At 43.9% G+C, this 21,667-nt stretch overlaps 1 protein-coding gene across 1 annotated transcript in view; it reads left to right on the top strand.

The window, feature by feature from the left end:
* Window positions 1–21,667, top strand: part of TMC2 (transmembrane channel like 2) — a 159,550-nt gene that overhangs the window by 85,975 nt on the left and 51,908 nt on the right. Inside the window, exons 10-12 of the mRNA XM_077493813.1 lie at window positions 2,328–2,507; window positions 2,585–2,740; window positions 15,945–16,073. Of these exons, the coding sequence (XP_077349939.1) occupies window positions 2,328–2,507; window positions 2,585–2,740; window positions 15,945–16,073 (465 nt within the window). The remainder of the gene's footprint in view (window positions 1–2,327; window positions 2,508–2,584; window positions 2,741–15,944; window positions 16,074–21,667) is intronic.

Genomic DNA, 21,667 nt, shown 5'->3' with positions numbered 1-21,667 from the left:
CAGTAGCATCTGTAGAGAGATCGTCCACACACCAGGGAGGAGTATCAGCAGCAGCTAACTGCTTGGATGGATAAGCCAGGGAGCCACATATCAGCTGACATGGAAGGGCATCTGAAACCACTTTGAGCAGAATGGGAAGTGACATCAAGCCAGGGGTGATTTGTTGCTTAGATATCGTGTTGACATCAAGCCAGGGGGTGATTTGTTACTTAGATAACGCGTTTCAGAGTGCCAGTCAGCTCCTTTGTCAAACTGAATAGGCTATGAGAGACAATGCTCATACTTATAGGTGCAAGGGAGCCTGGGAGAGGAACTGGCAGCCCCAGCACTAAAGGAAAGGCAGAAGTGCTGCCGGACTACACAGCAGCCTTACAGTGTGATTCAACTAACATCCAAAAATTTTAAAATTCAAAAACAATAACAACATAATAAAATACAATGATAGTAATCATATCTTAGAAATGTTATCTTGTTAATTACTCTATTAGTTGTACCCTTTATAATAGCAGAGGGAGAGGAGACTAATGAGAAATCAGTAACCCAAGGAAAGAAACAGCAGGAGGAGTATTATTATAAAATCATACTAATCTCTAGCTGCTCATTGAGACCTATTGTAGCCTGCGTATACAGTACATACATTCAGTAGGTTTCCTGTTTACACAGTTTTATGAAATGTTCAGGTGGAGAGTAGGTTTTGGGCATACCTTCATTGACCCATACTTTTAAACTGTCATAATGTTTTTTATGATGTTCCTTAAAGTGTGGGGGGACACTGTGTTTGTCGTAACCATACTGACACTGAGAAAGGTTACATGAGTGTTAAAATCATTGTATTTTTTGTTTTTTCATTTTAAAGTTTTTTGGATGTTAGTTGAATCACGCTTGAAGTCTTGTGAGGCTGCTGTGTAGTCTGGCAGCACTTCCACCTTTCCTCTAGCGCTGGGGCTGCCCCCCTCCTCTCCAGGATCCACTGCAACTTTATAAGTACGAGCATCATCTTCCATAGCCTATTAGGTTTGGCAAAGGAGCTGATTGGAGCTCCAAGACATGTTACCTATGCAATGGATCATGCCCTGGCTTTATGCCACTTCCAGTACTGCATTCCATGGTAGTTTTGGATGCCCTTCCATTCCACCTCACAGGCGGCTCCCTGGCTTATCCATCCATGAGATTAGCTGCTGCCAATACACCTCCCTGGCGTGTGGACAATCCCTCTACAGATGCAACTGTAACTACAAGTGCTCCTCTCATAAATTTATGTGAGTGCACATTTGACTTCCTTATTAAAGATGTTTATAATACTGCACTTAGTAGCACCCCTTGTGTCCTTTACTGTCTTTTGAGAGATCCATTCCTGTCTCTTTCTGGAGCAGCCTGCTTTGTGCTTGAAGTTTTTTTATGGACTATTTTTACTACAATGGCCTATTATGAACTTCCTTAGTCCAGTTTTTATTTCATAAGGACTTATTAGGAAGTTACCTGCTTTTATACATCTGGGATTGCGCCGTATACGTAATGTTTATTTTGCTTTCAAAGTACATACATCCACAAGTCAACCTACATGAGAGGGGTGTTACGAAAAATCATTTGCTGTCCATATAAAGAACATCAGAGCAAGATTAGAGTATGCCATTTAACATACAGTATAGGTAAACACCAGGCCTTCTGGAACAACGTGTTAAAAACAAATCAGTCAACAGAGCTGTTTGACCACAGTACCAGTAGACATGTTTACCGCAAAAATTTTAGGAGACCTAATGTGAACTTCACTAACATGAAACACATGGAGATTCCATATCCTCTTATAATGGTCACGGCAAATGCACAGAACATGAACTGTTACAGACAATCCCAGATGATTTCATGTTGACTTATTGCTATAACTGTATAACGGTTAACAGGTAATGTATTAAAATGCAGGCATCTAGATGTGTCTGCATATGCCTTTAGATTTCCACCTGAAAATCTGGGTCTCTTTTATGCAAAATCTGAACTTCAGCTAGAATGTGAGAACATTGGGCTGCCCATTTATCTTCTTATTGGTCAGGGAAGGTGCCAATCAAATTGCTGGGTCAACGGTTCAAGTTTTGTAGCTGGTGGGCCAAAGTGCAGATCAATGCTAGCTCAATTTAAAACTTTCATAATGTAATGGCCCAAGTTTGTCAGCGACAAAAACACTGAATAAAACATACATACAGGCACCTCTAGTTGCATCTTATTTATGATAGCGATTACGTTTAAAGTGGCTGAGTGAACGCATTAGCGTCAAATAAGTCAACTAGTCATTTTTTGTACACTGACCATTTCATTATTTGATTCTTTTACAGGTTGAGATTGTAATGTCCTTGCTTGGGATGTTTTGCCCACCTTTATTTGAAACAATAGCAAATCTGGAAGATTACCACCCTCGCGTGGCTCTAAAGTGGCAGCTTGGTCGAATATTTGCTTTATTCCTTGGCAACCTTTACACCTTCTTACTAGCTCTGATGGATGATGTCAATGAAAAGGTAAGACAAAAAATTACTGAAATTTGCTTCTAAAATCACTACTTGATGCATCTAAGCATAATTATATCTTTTTAAAGCTAGCCCAAGAAGACATAATAAAGAACATCACTCACTGGACACTATACAATTATTACAATGCTTCCACGTTTATAAATGGAACTGATACTACACCACCACCTCTGCATCCAGCCGATGTGCCAAGAGGACCCTGTTGGGAGACCAATGTTGGAGTTGTAAGACAATTTTGCTTTCATACTATGTATAATTTTGCAGCCTTGACAGTATACAAATTTAAATGTATTTATTAACATAGGGCAAAGCCAGAAACATATATTAAATCATTACAGCAAACCAGATTTAAAGTGGCTCTCTTTATAGGAAAAATATAGCCTTTTTATAGAAAACTTCACTTTTTGTCTTAAATTTCTCCTGAAAAGTAGCAGCAAATGTTCTGTGCCTAAGCACTACTTTGGATTTAGTCTCATAGATGTACATGTGCAAAGTGAGTAAAAGGAATTGCATCTCTGACTTCTAGTCTCACAAATTTTGGAATGAGATTTGGTGATGTCCTTACTGTGTTTCTAAGGCCGCGTACACACGCGGGGACTGTTCGCCCAACTTTGTCCGCTGAACAGTGTTTCGGCGGACAGTCCGCCCGTGTGTGGGCTTTCAGCGGACAGTTTCAGCGAACAGTCTGCTGAACAAAGTTTTTCGGAAATTCCGAAAAACTGTCCGCTGAAACTTGGTTTCAGCGAACAGTCCCCTCGTGTGTAGGCTTGTTCGTCAAACTAAGTTCCGCGCATGCTCAGAAAGGATTTACACGCCGAAAGTTGTAATGCAGTGTATAGGACGTCGTATTTTCCGTCCCGTCGTACGTGCCGTTCACGTCATCGCGCACGGTTTCAGCAAACTGTTCGTTCGTCGTGTGTGGGCAAGTCCGTCCATGCTAATTTTGAGCGGACTGTTCGCTGAAACTGTTTGACGGACAAAGTTGAGCGAACAGTCCCCGCGTGTGTACGCGGCCTAACTGTTCTCTTTCCTGAAGAGAAAGCTATACGTAAAGTGGTTTTAAGTATAGCTTTCTCTAAGCCCTTGTACACACGGTCAGAGATTCCGACGACTAAATCCATCGGAGTTATTCAGACGGATTAATTCTGGATGAGGTCTGGAAGTGATGTTGCATACACATGGTCGGACCAAGTTGTCGGAATTTCCGGTTGCCAAGAACGCGGTGACGTAAGCTGCGTACGGCGGCACTAGAAAAGGGAAGTTCAGCACCACGTCCGGCACCCTTTGGGATCCTTCTGCTGATCTCGTGTGTATCGTGTGAGTTAGTAGAAGTTTGGTGAGAGACAATTCATGCTTTTCAGATTAGTAATTTAGATCGCTACTGCTCTTCAGTTTCTGCTTGTCTTTGCGTATCTGATAATCAGTACCTGTAGTCAGTAAATATTTGTTTCTCATTGTGGACTATATCTTGGTATAGTACGCTTTGATTTGCATTTCTTATTGTCTGCTTGCTTCTGCTATTCAGTTCGTTCTTTCAGGCATTGCTGTTTATCGGTGCTTTCTGTTGTCCGTTCTGACCAGCTGACCGTTTTGAAACCATGTTTCATCTACGTACTCATTGTAGAGTTTGTGCTGTGCAGGGGCTTCGTGTTGGGGTTCTTACTTTGACACAAGCCCGGTCCATGAACAGGGAGGGGAGGCGTTTGTGGACCAAGAATTGGTTGCGCCAGCGTGACCAGTTCTCGCACATGCCTTTGCTCCGTGAGATCCGGGAGAATAATCCTGATGATTTCAGGAATTATCTCCGGATGAGGGACCCCGTTTTTCACCGTCTGCTGGCTTTGCTGACCTCTTATATCACCAGGCAGGATACCTGCATGCGGCAAGCCATCACTCCGGAGCAGAGGCTCATCGCCACGTTGCGCTACTTGGCGACTGGGAGAAGCCTTCAGGACCTCAAGTTCTCCACAGGCATCTCCCCCCCAGGCTCTGGGGATCATTATTCCAGAGACCTGTTCTGCCATTATTCAGGTCCTGCAGAAGGACTATATGAAGGTAAGTTTTTTTCCTTTAACATCACATTCTATGTATTTCATGATTACTAATGTCTTGCATTTCTTTCCTCATTCCCTAATTACCATCATTGCAATATGCTCTAATTCATATGCTCTGCCCCTTTGTCCTCAGGCATATTTGCCTCACTAACTTCCCCACCATGCTCTTCTTGGCCAATAAAACTATAGTCTAGTCACTTACCAATGTCTTTTATCAGCTCCATAGTATTGCTTTCCCCTAAACACCCCCTAAAATGTCTACAAATGTTATGTGTGTGCTTCAATTCATGCAGAGTGACATTTTATTTTTTTGGTTGTGCCAAACTCATTAGGAACCCCCCTCCCCCCAACTGCTAGCTCAGCTGATAGCAATCCTCTATCTGCTGACTTTACCAAACCCAATACACACTATATCTACCTTTTTGATGCTCACATTTATGGACGAATTCACCAAAGCATGTAGTGCAAGGGCCTGCCTCAATACATTCAAATGCTATAATTTTTTAATTTTTTTCCCCTATTATTATCTTGATATGTAATAGCAGAATGTCAAAATGTGCTTCCATTTTGTTTTCTTTTTGTTATTATGACACTTATTACCTGTCCGGTGGGCTGCCAATAGTGTAAGTAAGGAGGGGCTTCCCAAAGTATCACACATTATTTAGGCATTCAGCTCTCAATCAAGTGGAGAGGGTTACCTGTCCAAAACATCCCCCCTCATTTTTTAGCAAGGACCCATCAGATGGGGGGGGGGGGGGGGTGGGGGAGGGATGAGGGGTGATGACTCTGATAAGGGGACCTTATACTTTAGGCTTTAAATACTCAGTTCCCAAAATGTTATACTAATCTTGGCCAAAAATGTTGGTGTCTAATCTGCTTGCAATGTTGATTTTTAAAATTACTAATTTTTGGTCTTGTTTCACTCCACAGTGTCCTTCAACGCCACAGGAATGGCAGACTGTGGCCTCCCACTTTGCCAGTCGTTGGGACTTTCCCAATTGTGGAGGAGCAATTGATGGGAAGCACGTCCGCATTGTCCCACCACCCAACTCGGGGTCGTACTATTTTAACTACAAGGGGTTTCATAGTATAGTGATGTTGGCGGTGGTGTCTGCAACCTATGAGTTTTTGTATGTGGACGTGGGGCAAAATGGACGGATGTCGGATGGTGGAGTGTTCTCCCGGACCGAGTTCTGCTGGCATCTCCAGAGTGGCAGTCTGGGCTTGCTACTCCCAGAGGTGATCCAGGAAGGACTCCTGTTCGTCTTCGTCGCGGATGAGGCATTTGCCCTGGCGAACAATCTGATGCGGCCTTTCCCGATGAGGACCCTCACCCCGGACCAGAGGATTTTTAATTTCCGCCTGTCCAGAGCCTGAAGAGTGGTGGAGAACACCTTTGGAATACTGGCCAGCCGGTTCCGCCTTTTTTTAACGCCTATCCACATGGCGGAATACAAACTAAATCACATTGTGCTGGCGTGCTGTGTTCTTCACAATTTTCTAAAAAGACATTCTGCAAACTATGCGGTCTCAGTTGTCCAACAAGAAGCAGACTTGCTGGAAAATGATAACCTCACAGGCCTTGAAGCTGCTCATCCTGGCTTGCCCCCCCCCAAAGCGCCCATGAGGTTAGAACCCAATACATGGACTACTTTGTGGGTAGGGGGGCCATTGATATGCCAGACAATGTCTGAGCGGCATTTTCATAATAAATTTTTCTTTGAAACTCCTTCATTTACTGCTTGGCTTGCTTTTAGGTGTCTCCTATGTAAATTTATGTTTTTTCTTGGTGTGCCTTTTTCACCAACAGTGCAAACCCAAGTTCTTAGCGAGATGAGGGGACAGTCTCTTCTTCAGATAAGCTTATTATGTTGTGGGTCTGCTACACACACACCTTGTTTTTGGTAACTAATGTATGTAGTGCATTACTGACCAAAATCATGCTCATTTTCAGCACCATGGCAGGAAAATGGCATGATTGTCAAAATTAACACATCACTGTGGGTGTTTTTTACTAAAGGCACATCCACTATGCATTACAAGTGCACTGCAAAAGTGCACCTGAAACTGCACTTGGAGTGCAAAGTGGAGTTACCTTTAGTAAATAACACCCATTCTCACCGAAAACAAAAATTTTACAAATACATTTTTGGCGCAATGAAAAAAGGAAGCCACACATTGTTGATAATGTAACTTTTTAATCAAAGCACATTCACATGTGCCTTTAGAAAAGGGTTTTACAACAAACCAACAAATTGGGTGTATCAAAAACAGTCTTTCAGGTAATTTTTTTTTTACTTTGTGTTTTTGTGTAAACAGGCATGTATCAAAGTGTAACATACAGAACACAGGAACTTACAAAGTTCAACTTCGAAAAGTGAAGACAATATCAGACATGAGTATGTACAAATTGGGCTGATATTGCCTTCATCACATGGGGTGTCACCCCTGGAAAATCCAAATTTGGAAGATGCACACAGTGTGTCAACATGTGCTATCTCCCATCATGGGGGATCAATGTACATGTTTTGTGGCTGCAACCCCTTCATCTCAGCCACTTCCCACAAAACACTTACATTGATCCCCCATGATGGGAGATAGCGCATGTTGACACACTCTGTGCATCTTCCAAATTAGGATTTTCAAAAAATACAAAAGTTGTGTTTTAAAAGTCAAAAAATAAAACCCTAGATAATTTGGGCTGTTTCACACTCTCCCCAAAACATCAATGATGTTCTTCATTTTATTTTTACCATCATTGATGTTTTGCTGTATATTTTCTAAATCACGATTGCACCCCATTATCTCCCCAATCAGGATCTGGGCACTTTCACTGGTAAAATGGGATTCTTCTTCCACATCACCTACAAAACAAAGCAAATAAACACACCATGTATTATAAATATGGTGACATACATTGATGAGCTTACCAGAAGCTGTGGTCTCCGACACTCACCTGTTGTGGTGACAATTTGTCCAACTTCAACGATCTCTCCTTCCTCCTCCTCCTCCTCCTCCTCCTGCTCCTCTGCTTCTGGTTTTGTAACTTTGCCTTCTGTGGGAGGGGTGGGGTCCCTGGTGTCCTCATACTTGCCGAGTTTTCTCTCCCCTATGAGAATGTTAAAAAATAATAATTAGCACACAGAGGGCAGAAATAGGAACAGGAAGTGTTGTACAATTGTGTTTTTTGGCCGAGTTCCAAGGTGAGAACATTCTTGTGGACACTTTGTTAAGCTGGAATACTTACCTGCAGAACGATGTTTCTTACGAACCAATAAAACCATGAACTTGAAAGTGTCCATTTTAAAATGCACAACATGAAATCAAAGCACATGGAGCAGTATGCAAGCAAGAATAATCATACGAACACACGACAACTACTTACTTTTTTCAAGAACACGCTTGATCCTTATATACTGCTCGTGCTCCCTCAGTTTCAGGTCTAACCATCGTTTTCTCAGTTGATCCATGGATCAGCGTACCCCAAAATTCTTATGAAGACTCTTCACAACTTTATTCATGATCTTGGCCTTTCTGATATTGGGTTTGGATAAGGTCCATACTTCCCATCATAGTCTGTCCTGTTCAATATGTCCACCATCTCCAACATCTCTCCAAAAGACATATTTGAGGCCTTAAATCTTGTCTTCCTGGATCGGGACGTTTCAGGCTCCGGGCTTTCCTCACCCTCCTCCTCGTTAGTGGAACTGTGATTGCGCACCTGCGTTCTCTCTGCCATGTGCTCTCCCCACTGCGCCGAAAGCGAAGGGACGGGGAATAGTCTAGAAAGAACATCAGGTGTGGGCGGAGTTTCAAGCTGTATATAAAACGCAACACGCGTGTGTCGTCCGTACGATCTGTGAACAGAGGGAGAAGCTGAGGCGACGAACGTGCAAACGAAGGTAAAATTTTGAACTTGGTACATCACTAGGCTAGACTGCTTCTAGATTGAGGCCTGCATTAGTGGAGTCTAGCCTGACATTAGGGTTTGTCTTGTGTTGTGTCTTGCAGACATTATGGACGGCTTCAATGATCATAGCTTCCTCCCTCTGTTCATCGATAAATACAGAGAGATGCCCTGCCTGTGGCAAGCGACACACCCTCAGTATAGTAACAAACTAAAGAGGCAGGCAGCAATGGAGAAACTGGTTGAGTTTGTGAAGCCGGTGGTCCCCAGGGCAGACGTCAACTATTTAAGAAAGAAAATCGGTGGCCTGAGGAGTACATATCTGAAGGAGAAGAAGAAGGTGCTGGACTCCATGCAATCTAGTGCTTCAGCAGATGAAGTTTATGTCCCCAGGCTGTGGTATTATAACAGGATGCAGTTTCTGTCAGACCAGGCTGAGGTCAGAGAATCCCTCTCTACTCTTCCTGCCATGCTTCCTATGCTACATTCCACACCCGATGAGTCTTCCGACGCCCAACCTGGGCCTTCCACTCAGGAAGAACTGGGGGAGCCCAGCTTGAGCCAGGTATAGTATTGTTCTAAATATTTTGGGAGTATAAATGAATGATGTTAACTTGATTTTTGCTCAATAATTGTTGATTTTAGAAAGTGTTCCACATATCAATAGACAGTAGTGGCCAAAACCTTGGTGACAAGAAAGAAAAATGCTGGGCTCAGAATGATAGTCTTTTCTATTGGTTAACAATTTGCAACAGTCTTGATGTGAAAATTGGGTGTGTTTGATGAACCAAAAACTAAAACTATGTCCCTTTTTCATACACAGGAAGAACTCAGCCAGGAACAGGAGGGCGTGGAATGCAGCAGCCAGTACATGGCTGTGGAAAGTGGCAGCCAGGAGGAGACGGGGTAAGCAGCAGCCAGGCAGTGGGCGGGCAAAGGAGCTTTCCAGAATGCCAGGTCCCTCCCCTCCGCCTTCCGCGCAAAAGGGCGAGAAAGGGGGGGAATGTGGAGGAGTCGGCCCTGAGGCTGATTGGGGAGGCATCAGTGGCCCTCCAAGCAAAACCCACCTATCAAGAGGCCTTTGCCGCCTTGGTTGCATGCAAGCTTGAGAAAATGGAGGAGGGGCAACAGCTCTTGTGTGAGGAGGTTATTATACACACCCTCAACAAGGGTCTGTTGGGCCAAATGACACAAGAAACACACTTGTGTGGTTTGGCCCATGCCCCTCCTCCTCCTCCTCCTTCTGCCACACCTCCAGCACCACAGCCACAGCCTGGAAGGAAGCGTGGAAGGAAGACCAGAGAGTGATGACCTGGGTTCAGTCTGGTCTGACAGAAGATGCAGCCTGTTGTAGTACCACAGCCTGGGAACATAGATGTCATCTGCTGCTGTTCCAGGTTTCATGGACTTCAGGACCAGACTTCTCTCCCTCAGATATGTACTCCTCAGGCCACCAAGTTTTGCATTTAAATAGTTGATGTGTGCCCTGGGGGCCAAAGGCTTCGCTAATCTCCCCAGTTTCTCCATCGCTGCCTCCCTCTTTATTTGTTACTGACACCTAAATAAAGTTTTTTTTTGTTTGAAGAAATACTTGTGTATGTGTTTTACTTCAAAAAGGACAGTTTATTTGTAAGCAGGCAGGTACATTTCAAAAAAACAAAGTGAAATGAATAACAAGGGGTACCAACACTAAACAACCTCCTGTAGATTAAAAAAGAAAATATAAAAAATATAATAATGTTGTTGTGGTAAGTTTACACACAAAACACACCCCAAAAAATGGAAAGATGAGCAAACTGTCAAAAAAGGAGATGTTTAGGGAAAAAAAATTCAGCCAAAAAAGAATAAACAAAATATAAAATTGTGTAGATGTGACGAAGTCAAAAATTGTATTGCCGAAATGAGTAAAAAAGAGTCAGGAAATAAGTTCGGGAGAAGAGTGTGTGACTATGAGCATCAAAAGAAGTTCCTTCTTGCAGCATTGTAAAGAACAAGAGAATGCGCTTCATGAAAGAATTTTTAACATTGCAGCGTGACGAATGTGCTATATCGATTACGAGCAGTAGTTTTACCTGAGCGAGCGCTTCCGTGTCAGAATTTGATTGTGAGCATGCGTGGCACCTTGTCCGTCGGAGTAGGCTACACATGATTGGAGTATGTCCGATCGGAAAATATTTCCGGCAATTGGAAAAGTTGGTCCGACGGATATTCCGACAGAAACAGTCCGATGCAGACCACACACAGTCGGAATATCCGACAAAACGCTCCGATCGGAAACATTCCGACGGAATCTCCGACTGTGTGTACAAGGGCTAACAGAAGCACAGTAAGGACATCACCAAATCTCATTCCAAAATGTAATCCTAAAAAGAATAAAAATAAATTAACCTGTTCTTTTAAAGCAGGATATATAGGCTAGTGCTTGTGCTGTGCAATTTGCCCCTCTCTGTTCTGTAAAATACCTGGTTGATCCTGCCTGTTCCTGTGTCCCCCTTTGTATGTTGACCACAGTATTTCATGGCTGCTGATCCATGATACTGTGGTCAGTTTAAGTGCCTTTACAACCACTTTAAAAGACCTACAGTACAAGGATTGCCTTACTTCTGTTTCATTCATTCTTTGGATCTGTTCTTCCATACCTCTCCTCCTGTATATTTCCCAGTTTCATTTCATTCAACTGCTTTAAAGACCTACAGCTTTTAGCACTGTCTCTCTTTGAATGACAATTGAGTGGTCATACAACACTGTACCCAAATTTTTTTCATTTTTTTTCCCACAAATAGAGCTGTCTTTTGGTGGTATTTGATCCCCTCTGGGTTATGAATTTTTTGTTAAAAAAAAATTAAAAAGACCAAAATTAAAAAAACAAAAAAAAAACAAAATAGTTTTATATTTTGTTAATACATTTTGTAAGCAGGTAATTTTTCTCCTTCATTGATGTACGCTGAGGAGGCTGCACTGATGGGAACTGATAGGCTGCACTTATGGGCACCGATAGGCTGCATTTATGTGCACTGATAAGGTGACACTGATGTGTACTAATAGGCGGCATTGGTGGCCACTGATGAGGTGGCACTGGTGGGCACTGGTGGGCACTGATAGATGGCATTGGTGGGCACTGATAGGTGGCACTGATGGGCAGCACTAACGGGCATTGATAGGTGGCACTGAAGGGCACTAATAGGCACTGATAGGTGGCAGTGATGGGCCCTGATGGGTGGCAGTGATGGGCACTGATCAGATACTGGTAGGGGACACTGATAGGCAACACTGCTAGGTGGCACTGATTGGCACTACTGGTGGGCAATGATAGGTGGCACTGATTGCTGGCATGTATGCACTGATTCGTGGCACTGTGTGGGTACTGGCAGGTGGCACTGGAAGGCGGTATTGGTGGACACAGATAAGGCGGCTTCGCCTCTTCCTTTTTGGGACCGATGCCCCTTGCAATGAAGCCAGTAATCGGCTTTTTTTCTCAGCATGAGGAGAAAAAAAAATGATTACCAATCTTCTGTTTACATCACATAATCAGCTGTCATTGGCCGGGATCCGTCCCTTACTCCGATCTGTGATCACCTGAGTCCCATTGACTCGTGATCACAGCGTGCGCCGCACGCAGGGAGCGTGCAAAGGGGTGGACATCTATTGACGGCCGCCCCGCAAAACAGATCTGCACTGTAGCCGTCATTCAACTATAGCGTGGATCTAAAGGAGTTAATATATTGTCCCTTTTGCTCATTCATTTAAGCTTTTCAAATTCTGCAGTTTGCCTTCAAGTAACCTGTCATTTTGCACACATAAAATTCATGTGTTTCATGCTGCATATTACTCTTATTCCAATTGACGGTTTTTAGTACAGATTTGGTTGTAGGAGCATTTTTGCTACACTTTCTGTTTATCTCTTTTATTCATCCACACCCTTGCCTTTAACCGGTTCCTGACCAGCGCGCGCCGATGTATGTTGGCAGAATGGCACGGCAGGCATATTGGCGTACAGGTATGTCCAATCTCTAATGCCGCCCTGCCATTGTGAGCGCGCCGCTGCCAGAGCGCTCGTGTGCTGGTCGGAAACCCCGGGAATCCCGCGTACCCGCGATCGTATTACGAGGCGGCTGAACGAGGAAATGCCATTGTAAACAGCATTTCCCCGTTCTGCCTAGCAACTAGTGGCGCTGATCTCTGCTCCATGTGATTGGAGCAGAGATCAGTGTTCACTAAATTAAAGCCCAGCCCCCAACAGTTAGTAACACACCCCTAGGAACACTTAACCCCTACACTGCCACCCACTGGTTAACCCCTTCATTGCCAGTGTCATTTACACATTTGCATTTATATAGCAGTGATTGCTGTATAAATGACAATGGTCCCAAAATTTGTGTAAAAAATGTCCGATGTGTCCACCATAATGTTGCAGTCACGATAAAAATCGATGATCGCCGCCATTACTAGTAAAAAAAAAAAATATTAATAAAAATGCCATAAAACTATCCCCTATTTTGTAAACACTATAACTTTTGCGCAAACCAATCAATAATCGCTTATTGGAATTTTTTTTACCAAAAATATGTAGAAGAATATGTATCAGCCTAAACTGAGGGAAAAAAACGTTTTTTTTAAATATATTTTTGGGGGATATTTATTATAACAAAAAGTAAAAAATAATGCTTTTTTTTCCAAAATTGTCGCTCTATTTCTGTTTATAGCGTAATAAATAAAAACCGCAGGGGTGATCAAATACCACCAAAAGAAAGCTCTATTTGTGGGAAAAAAAGGACTTCAATTTTGTTTGGGAGCCACGTCGCATGACCGCACAATTGTCAGTTAAAGAGTCGCAGTGCCGAATCACAAAAACTGGTCTGGTCTTTGACCAGCAAAATGGTCCGGGGCTGAAGTGGTTAACATATTCAGGTTAAGCACATCATCTGGACAAGCATGAAGTGCTGTAACAAATGTCTCAAATCAATCAGGGAGGCCAGTAGCAGGCATTCCCCCAATTTGAATGGGCATATTATATAGTCCTGCATGTGCTGGCCTTTCATTAGTTTAGTCTAGTATAGCTTTCTAATGAAATACCATTTCTTGCTAAGATTAGCCCTCTGGTGTGGCCATATTAATTCAATGATGTCACAAGTAGTACCACCCTTTTTTGTACGTGTAAATGCAGGGTGAGTAATTCCCTGTCCACAGTTTATTGGGCAACAGTGGTCAGGAGTGACAGCTTCCTTTTGGGTCAGTACCCATTTTCAGACCAAATCCAATTTCATCCTTAGTCAAGGTGTTGGCTGAGACCTTCTTTTATTGGAAACAGCAGGAACACACACAATTACAGAGAAAAGAACAGAAAAATACACAATAAACATTATAGTTTCACTAGAGGGAATAATACATTCTGGAAGCTTTAAACATAAGACACTACCACCTAGTGGCAAAACAATATACTCACATAATCACAGTATAATATATGAGAACAGTTGTTGCAACTATGACAAAATAAACAGCATTCTAACATGGCTATAGAAAGTAGCATCCTAATAAAGGAATTTTTCCCAATTTTGTTTTAAAAAGTGCCAGCATTATATCTCCAACCCATTTGGCCCGCCACCAATTAGCTTTGAAACCTTATCAAAAGTACTCAGCTTTTTTCAGTGTGGAACATTTAACCTCAGAAGTTAAAACAATATAATTGGAGATGGTGTGATACTGTTGTAGATGGCGATTCCCTTTATGGCTCATACACATTTTTCATGTGTCCATTTGCTTTGTTGTGCATTGTGCTTAGTTCTTAGTTAATACAGGAGGAAAAAAACAGAACAGTGTTTTAGCTTATGCAATTAGTATTGGCAATAATACACATGGCAAAGACATGAGAGGTGTTGAATTCTTGCATTTCACATGCTCCAGTGTCTCTGAAATGATCTGGCTCCTCTATATGATCTCAGTCAACATACGTATATGTGTCAGACACAAATTTAATTATGTAATGTGTGAGGATTATTCAAATGCATTAGTCAGAACTAATATTTGGCCAGATGTGTAAACTGATTCAGGAATTCTAAAGAAATACTGTTATGAAAACATACCGTATATACTCGAGTATAAGCCGAGATTTTCAGCCTCTTTTTTGAGGCTGAAAGTGCCCCCCTCGGCTTATACTCGAGTCATCGCTGTCTGCCCGCTCGATCAGCGTGTCGAGCAGACAGACAGCGGCCATTCTATTCAAAAGCCGCGCCTCCGGCTCCGCCTTCGCCTGTGATAGGCGGAACACTGAATTTCCCAGCAGCCTGTGTTCCGCCTATCACGGACATCGTATCATCCTCGTACTACGGACGAGGATGATACGACGTCTGTGATAGGCGGAACACAGGCTGCTGGGAAATTCAGTGTTCCGCCTATCACAGGCGAAGGCGGCGGCGCAGCTTTTGAACTTTACAATGGCCGCCGACGAAGAGGGCACGGGACGGCACGGCACGGGACGGGACGGGACGGGGGCAAGGCAAGGCACGACACGGGACGGATGCAAGGAGGCAAGGCACGGCACGGGACGGATGCAAGGAGGCAAGGCACGGCACGGGACGGAGGCAAGGAGGCAAGGCACGGGACGGAGGCTCGGGACAAAGGTAGGCTGGACACACACACACACACACACACACACACACACACACACACACACACACACACACACACACACACACACATGGATGGAGACACACACAGGGATGGATGGATGGATGGATGGAGACACACACACACAGGGATGGATGGATGGATGGATGGAGACACACACACACAGGGATGGATGGATGGATGGATGGAGACACACACACACAGGGATGGATGGATGGATGGACACACACACACACAGGGATGGATGGACGGACACACAGGGATGGACGGACACACAGGGATGGACGGACACACAGGGATGGACGGACACACAGGGATGGACGGACACACACACAGGGATGGACAGGCATGTCTCACCCTCGGCTTATACACGAGTCAATAAGTTTGCCAGTTTTTTTGGGGGTAAATTGGGGGCCTCGGCTTATATTCGGGTCGGCCTATACTCGAGTATATACGGTACTCATTATTCTGTAACTGATCACAGTATTATGATACTATGACTTCAAGAATTAAAAAAAGCATGCCTTTCAACCGTAGTGCTATTTATGCCAGACACAATGACCAGTCATAAGTGCTATGCATAGCTAGAGGTCCTGATTTCTTCTTTTTTTTATATATATTTCTGGAACTCTGTAATTGAATGGTTGAAAAATCAATACTAATAGAATATAACTCTATCCATCCTATACTCATGTATTAAATGAGGTCCTCAGACAAAATGAAAGTCAACCCCATGTGGCTCCTGAGCCCCAAAGAGACCCCTTTGATTTACATATTCTCTGAAGTTATATCACATCAATCACTAGATTTTTCATTACTTTCCATTTTTTGTATTCTGTTTAGGAGTTTGTAAGGCTGACGGTGTCAGACATACTAGTAACATATGTCACCATCCTAGTTGGAGATTTCCTTCGTGCCTGCTTTGTTAGATTTATGAACTACTGCTGGTGCTGGGACTTGGAAGCTGGGTTTGTAAGTTTAATTCTATTTCTTAAAATTAACCTTTTATTTTTGTTGTCTACTTCTGCCTTTCGTAAACTTGATACACATGTCTAGTCATTAATAATAAACAAATAAAATACATCAGATGCATTAATAATAAAAAATGATTGTATGTCTATTTTGTTCGGGCATTATAGTAGCAGTACACATGATGTACACATGGTGTTCCTACCCACTGGTGACGTACAGTTACCTGAACTGGTCATTTTTGCACTGTTAACATCAGTGTCTTTGGGATAATGTGTGTATATTTAAACCTGCTAGGTAAATTTGCAATGTAAATATACTGTCAGTCAGCATAATTAACATCTAAAGATAAACAGCATGAACATCTACACTGTATCATATCAGTATAGGAAAAAAACACAAACTGTATGAAGGCTTATTATATAGATTTGTCTTCGAAGTAAAACATTTCTATTTTAACATATATCATAAATATTTACCCCTTTGGACTTTTATTATTATATTTTATAGTGTTACAACTTGGAAATTAAAAGTATGTAATTGGGAAACTTTCTACATTATTTTCCAAATCATATAAGCAGCAAGGATGGGAAGTGTTATCATAATGGGGGATTTTAATTATCCAGACATAGACTGGGCATAGGGCACCACACATTCCTCTAAGGCTCGCCAGTTCCTAAATGTCTTGCAGGACAATTTCATGGGTCAGATGGTAGATGCATCAACTAGAAACAAAGCATTACTAGATCTATTGATTACTAGCGATGAGCTTAACACCCCCCCAGTTCGGTTCGTGGCAGAACATGCGAACAGGCAGAGAATGTATGCGAACACCCGAACACCGTTAAAGTCTATGGGACACAAACATGAAAAATCAAAAGTGCTAATCTTAAAGGCTAATATGCACGTTATTGTCATAAAAAGTGTTTGGGGACCCAAAATCAGGGGACAAAAAAAGTTTTAAAAACTGACGTTTTTCGGGAGCAGTGATTTTAATAATGCTTAAAGTGAAACAATAAAATTGAAATATTCCTTTAAATATGGTGCCTGGGGGGTTATTATAGCATGCCTGTAAAGTGGCACATTTTTCCCATGTTTAGAACAGTCCCTGCACAAAATTACATTTCTAAAGGAATAAAAGTAATTTAAAGCTGTAATGTAATGTCGGGTCCCGGCAATATAGATGAAAATTGTCATGAGCCCCCCCCCCCCCCAGCCCATTACCAGACCCTTTGAGTCTGGTATGGATATTAAGGGGAACCACGCACCCAAATTTAAAATCAATGGCGTGGAGCTCCCAGGCCCTATATACTCTGCACAGCAGAATACAGGTGATCCCCGGGTTACAAACAAGATAGGGACTGTAGGTTTGTTCTTAAGATGAATCTGTTTGTAATTTGGAACAGGTAAATTTTTTAAGTGTAGCTCCAGCCAAAAAATCTATTTTTAAGCTTTTTGGTTAACATAGGGAAGGGTTATCACCCCTGTAATATTTGTTTTGCTCTCTGTGCCCCTGTTCAGAAGATTTCACCGCACTTTCTGTCCCAAAGACAATTGGATTTTGAAAATTTTGGGTTATTAGGGAAACAAGGATTGGTGATAAAGCATCAGTGGAGACATTTTTCCCATATTAACTCTTACAGGAGAGAATTTACCTTCCTAGAGGTAGATTTCCTCTCACTAGCTATTGTCTCCCTTCGTTTGTAAGTAGGAGTTGTTTGTACCTACCATACGGCCTGCCCTATACACTCTGTGTAAAATTGGGCCTTAGGTGTTGGTGGTACCAGAACACTGTAAGTGCTCCCAGTTACTCTTGGTGGGCGCTGGAACGGTCCCTGCTATGAAATATTATATCAAGAAATGTAATTACATGCCCTGTTAAACAGGGGTAGAAAAATTGGGCCTTAGGCGGTTGTGGTGGTGGTGGTGGCACAACACTGTAAAGCCTCACAGATACTCTTGTTGGGTGCAGGAATGGGCCCTGCGGTGAAATATTAGAGAAAAAATTGTAATTACATGGCCCTGTTAAAGAGGGGCAGAAAAACTCGTCATTAAGCGGTGGTGGTGGTGGTGGTGGCACAACACTGTAAAGCCTCACAGATACTCTTGTTGAGCGCAGGAATGGGCCCTGCTGTGAAATATTAGATCAAAAATTGTAATTACGCTCCCCTGCTAAACAGGGGCAGAAAAATTGGGCCTTAGGCAGTGGTGGTGGTGTCACAACACTGCAACCCCTCACAGATACTCTTGTTGAGCACAGGAACGAGCCCTGCTGCGAAATATTAGATCAAACATTGTAATTACGCGCCCCTGTTAAACAGGGGCATAAAAATTGGGCCTTAGGTAGTGGTGGTGGTGCCACAACAATGCAACCACTCACAGATACTCTTGTTGAGCGCAGGAACGAGCCCTGCTGTTTAATATTTGATGAAAAATTGTAATTACGCGCCCCTGTTAAACAGGGGCAGAAAAAGTGGGCCTTAGGCAGTGGTGGTGATGCCACAACACTGCATCCCCTCACAGATACTCTTGTTGAGCACAGGAACGAGCCCTGCTATTAAATATATGATCAAAAATTGTAATTCCACGCCCCTGTTAAACAGGGGCAGAAAAATTGGGCCTTAGGCAGTGGTGGTGGTGCCCTGAAGCAAAAATATTCTTAGAAGCTATCATTATGAAGATTGAGGAGGAATAGGATAGTCACTCAGCATGCAGTCTTTAAGGGATCCCACATCCATAGAAAAATAAATTGGTTACATCATCATCAGGTGCTTGGTAGCTGCTGATTCAAGACCGATTCATTTTTATGAATGTGAGCCGATCAACAGAGTCTGTGGACAGGTGCACTCTGTAATCGGTTACAAAGCCTCCAGCAGCACTGAATGTGCTTTCAGAAAGAACTCTGGATGCAGGACAGGTCAGTAGCTCAATTGCATATTGAGAAAGCTCTGGCCCGTGGTCCATCCTCAAGACCCAGTAACCCAGTGGATGTTCTGTTGGAAAGGTCTCCAAGTCTGATCTTGCCCCTAGATATTCCTGCACCATGTAATTCAGACGCTGGCGATGGTTGCTGGAACTGATCAGGCCTTGGCTCTGAGGACTGAAGAATTGTCTGAAGGCATCGGTCAGTCGACCACCGTCTCCACCGCTCTTTCTGTGACTGAACGAAGCCTCAGCAACACGATGTCTAGCGCCAGGAAGTTGCATCTTCCCAGGTTCTGGAAACACATTGCACAAACCTTTCTGCAAGGCCTCACAAAGATGTTTAATCCTCTGCTCCCTCTGCGAAGGCTGGATAAGTTCTGCAACCTTACCCTTGTAATGTGGATCAAGAATTGTTGCCAGCCAGTAATGATCCCTCTCCATGATACCACGAATCCGAGGGTCCTTTTGCAGGCTTTTTTAAGGATCAGGGAGGCCATGCAGTGTAATTTTGCCGAGGCATTCGATCCTGAGTTCTCTGGGTCACTGAGGATTACATAATCCTCAACCACCTCCTCCCAGCCACGTACAACTCCATGGCTTTCTGGGGACTAAAAATTATCCCTTGAAGACTGCTAAATGATGCTGAGTGTTATCCTCTACCTCCATGCTGACACAATCCTCTTCTTCCTCCTCTTCTTCTTCCTGTGTGATCGGTGGGCCCACAGGAATACTATATGGATAAAGGGGGCCTTGAGAGGTAAGGAAGTCCTCCTCTTCCTCCTGCTGTTGTGCCTCAAGTGCCCTGTCCATTATTTCATGAAGCGTGTGCTCCAACAGGAAGACAAGAGGGACAGTATCACTGATGCATGCACTGTCACTGCTCACCACCCTCGTGGCCTCTTAAAATGGTGACATGACAGTGCATGCATCCTTGATCAGTAGCCACTGGCATGGCAAAAAAAAGCCAAGCTCCCCTGACCCTGTCCTGGTGCCATACTCACAGAGGTACTCATTGATGGCCCTCTGCTGCATGTGCAGCCGCTGCAGCATTGCCAACGTTGAGTTCCACCTGGTGGGCATGTCACAAATGAGGCAGTTCTTGGGCAGGTTGCATTCCCTTTTGAAGGTCAACCAGCTGAGCACTGGCATTATATGACCGGCGGAAATTACCACAGACTTTCCTGGCCTGCCTCAGGAGAACCTGTAAGCCTGGGTACCTGCTCAAGGACCGCTGCAAACAAAAATTCAGGTTGTGAGCAAAACAGGGAACATGGGTCAAGTGTCCCTGTCGAAGGGTGGAGAGGAGGTTGGTGCCATTGTCACATACAACCATTCCTGGCTGAAGCTGAGGTGGCATCAACCACCTCTGAGCCTGCCCCTGCAGGGCTGACAGAACCTCTGCCCCAGTGGGTCTCCTGTTCCCTAAGTAGATCAACTCAAGCATGGCATGGCATCTTTTTGCCTGAATGCTTGCGTAGCCCCTTGAATGCCTACGGAGCACCACTGGTTCATAGGACAAAGGACTGCAGAGGAAGAGGCCATAGAGGAAGAAGAAGAGGAGGCGTGGAGGAGAGAGCTATGGCAAAATCCCCACTAGCATTTTGGAGGTGTGGTGCCAGAACAAGCTGCAACAATAATGAACCCTGTCCTGCATCCTTCCAAGCTGCCAGCAGAGTTACCCAGTGCACCATGAAAGAAAGGTAACATCCCTGTCCATGCCTGCTGGACCACGAGTCAGCGGTAATATGCACTGCTGACCGCCCTGTCCAACGAGGCCAAGACATTGCCTTCCACTTGCTGGTAGAGAGTTGGAATGGCCTGTGAAAAGAAATGAGGTACCGTATATACTACCTATTCACGAAAGCGGGAAAGTCTTCCATCTGAAAAGGCAGCAGTTGCAGTGCTAGCAAACTGGCCAAGCTAGCATTTAGATGCTGGGTATGGCTGGGACCGAATTTCTTTAGATGGTTTAGCAACTTGGGTAGGGAAATGTGCCTGCTAAAATTGGATATTGGAGTACTGCTAGCAGATTGGCCGCAAGTACTTGGGACATCTATTTCTATACTTTCATTCCTCTCAGTGTAGGTTTATGAGAGGACTGGAGGTATATGGGGGTTGGAGATCCCAGCTGATGAGGAGCAAGGAGAGGTATGCCTTGTTCTTTGATGTGGGTCTTTCAAGAGCTGTTGCCAACAGAGTGCATGGGAGGTCATCATATGTCTGGTCAAGCATATGGTGCCCAAGAGGCTGCTGTTCTGGCCATGCTTGATCCGCTTCAGACATAGGTTGCAAACAGCAATGGTGTGATCTGCTGCACACGTGTCAAAAAAGGCCCACACCAAGAAACTTTTCAACGGGGAGTCAGCAGCACCCTGCACCTGCGGAGCTCTGCATGTGATACAGTAGGATGGCTGCCCTTATACTGCCCCCTAGAGGACATCCTGCCTCATTGGAGTTGTGCCTCCTCCTCCTCCTCTCATCTATCAGGCATCCAAGTAGAGTCAGTGACCTCATCATCCCCTCCCTCCTCGTCCCTGGAGCAAACTTGGCAGTATGCTGCAGCTGGGGGAACATGCCAGTTTCTTGTCCTTCTTGGGCACTCCCTCTCTCTAGGCTCACGTTACTCTGCTCCTCACCCTGGGTACCATCATCGGAGCCTTCAAATCGCTGCG

The sequence above is a fragment of the Lithobates pipiens genome, unplaced genomic scaffold (genome assembly GCF_037356315.1).
Source record: "Lithobates pipiens isolate NorthernLeopardFrog02 unplaced genomic scaffold, aLitPip1_a1.2 Scaffold_19, whole genome shotgun sequence".
Taxonomy (NCBI): domain Eukaryota; kingdom Metazoa; phylum Chordata; class Amphibia; order Anura; family Ranidae; genus Lithobates; species Lithobates pipiens.
The sequence above is the reverse complement of the archived record's forward strand: the minus strand, read 5'-3'. Positions and strand labels throughout refer to the sequence as shown.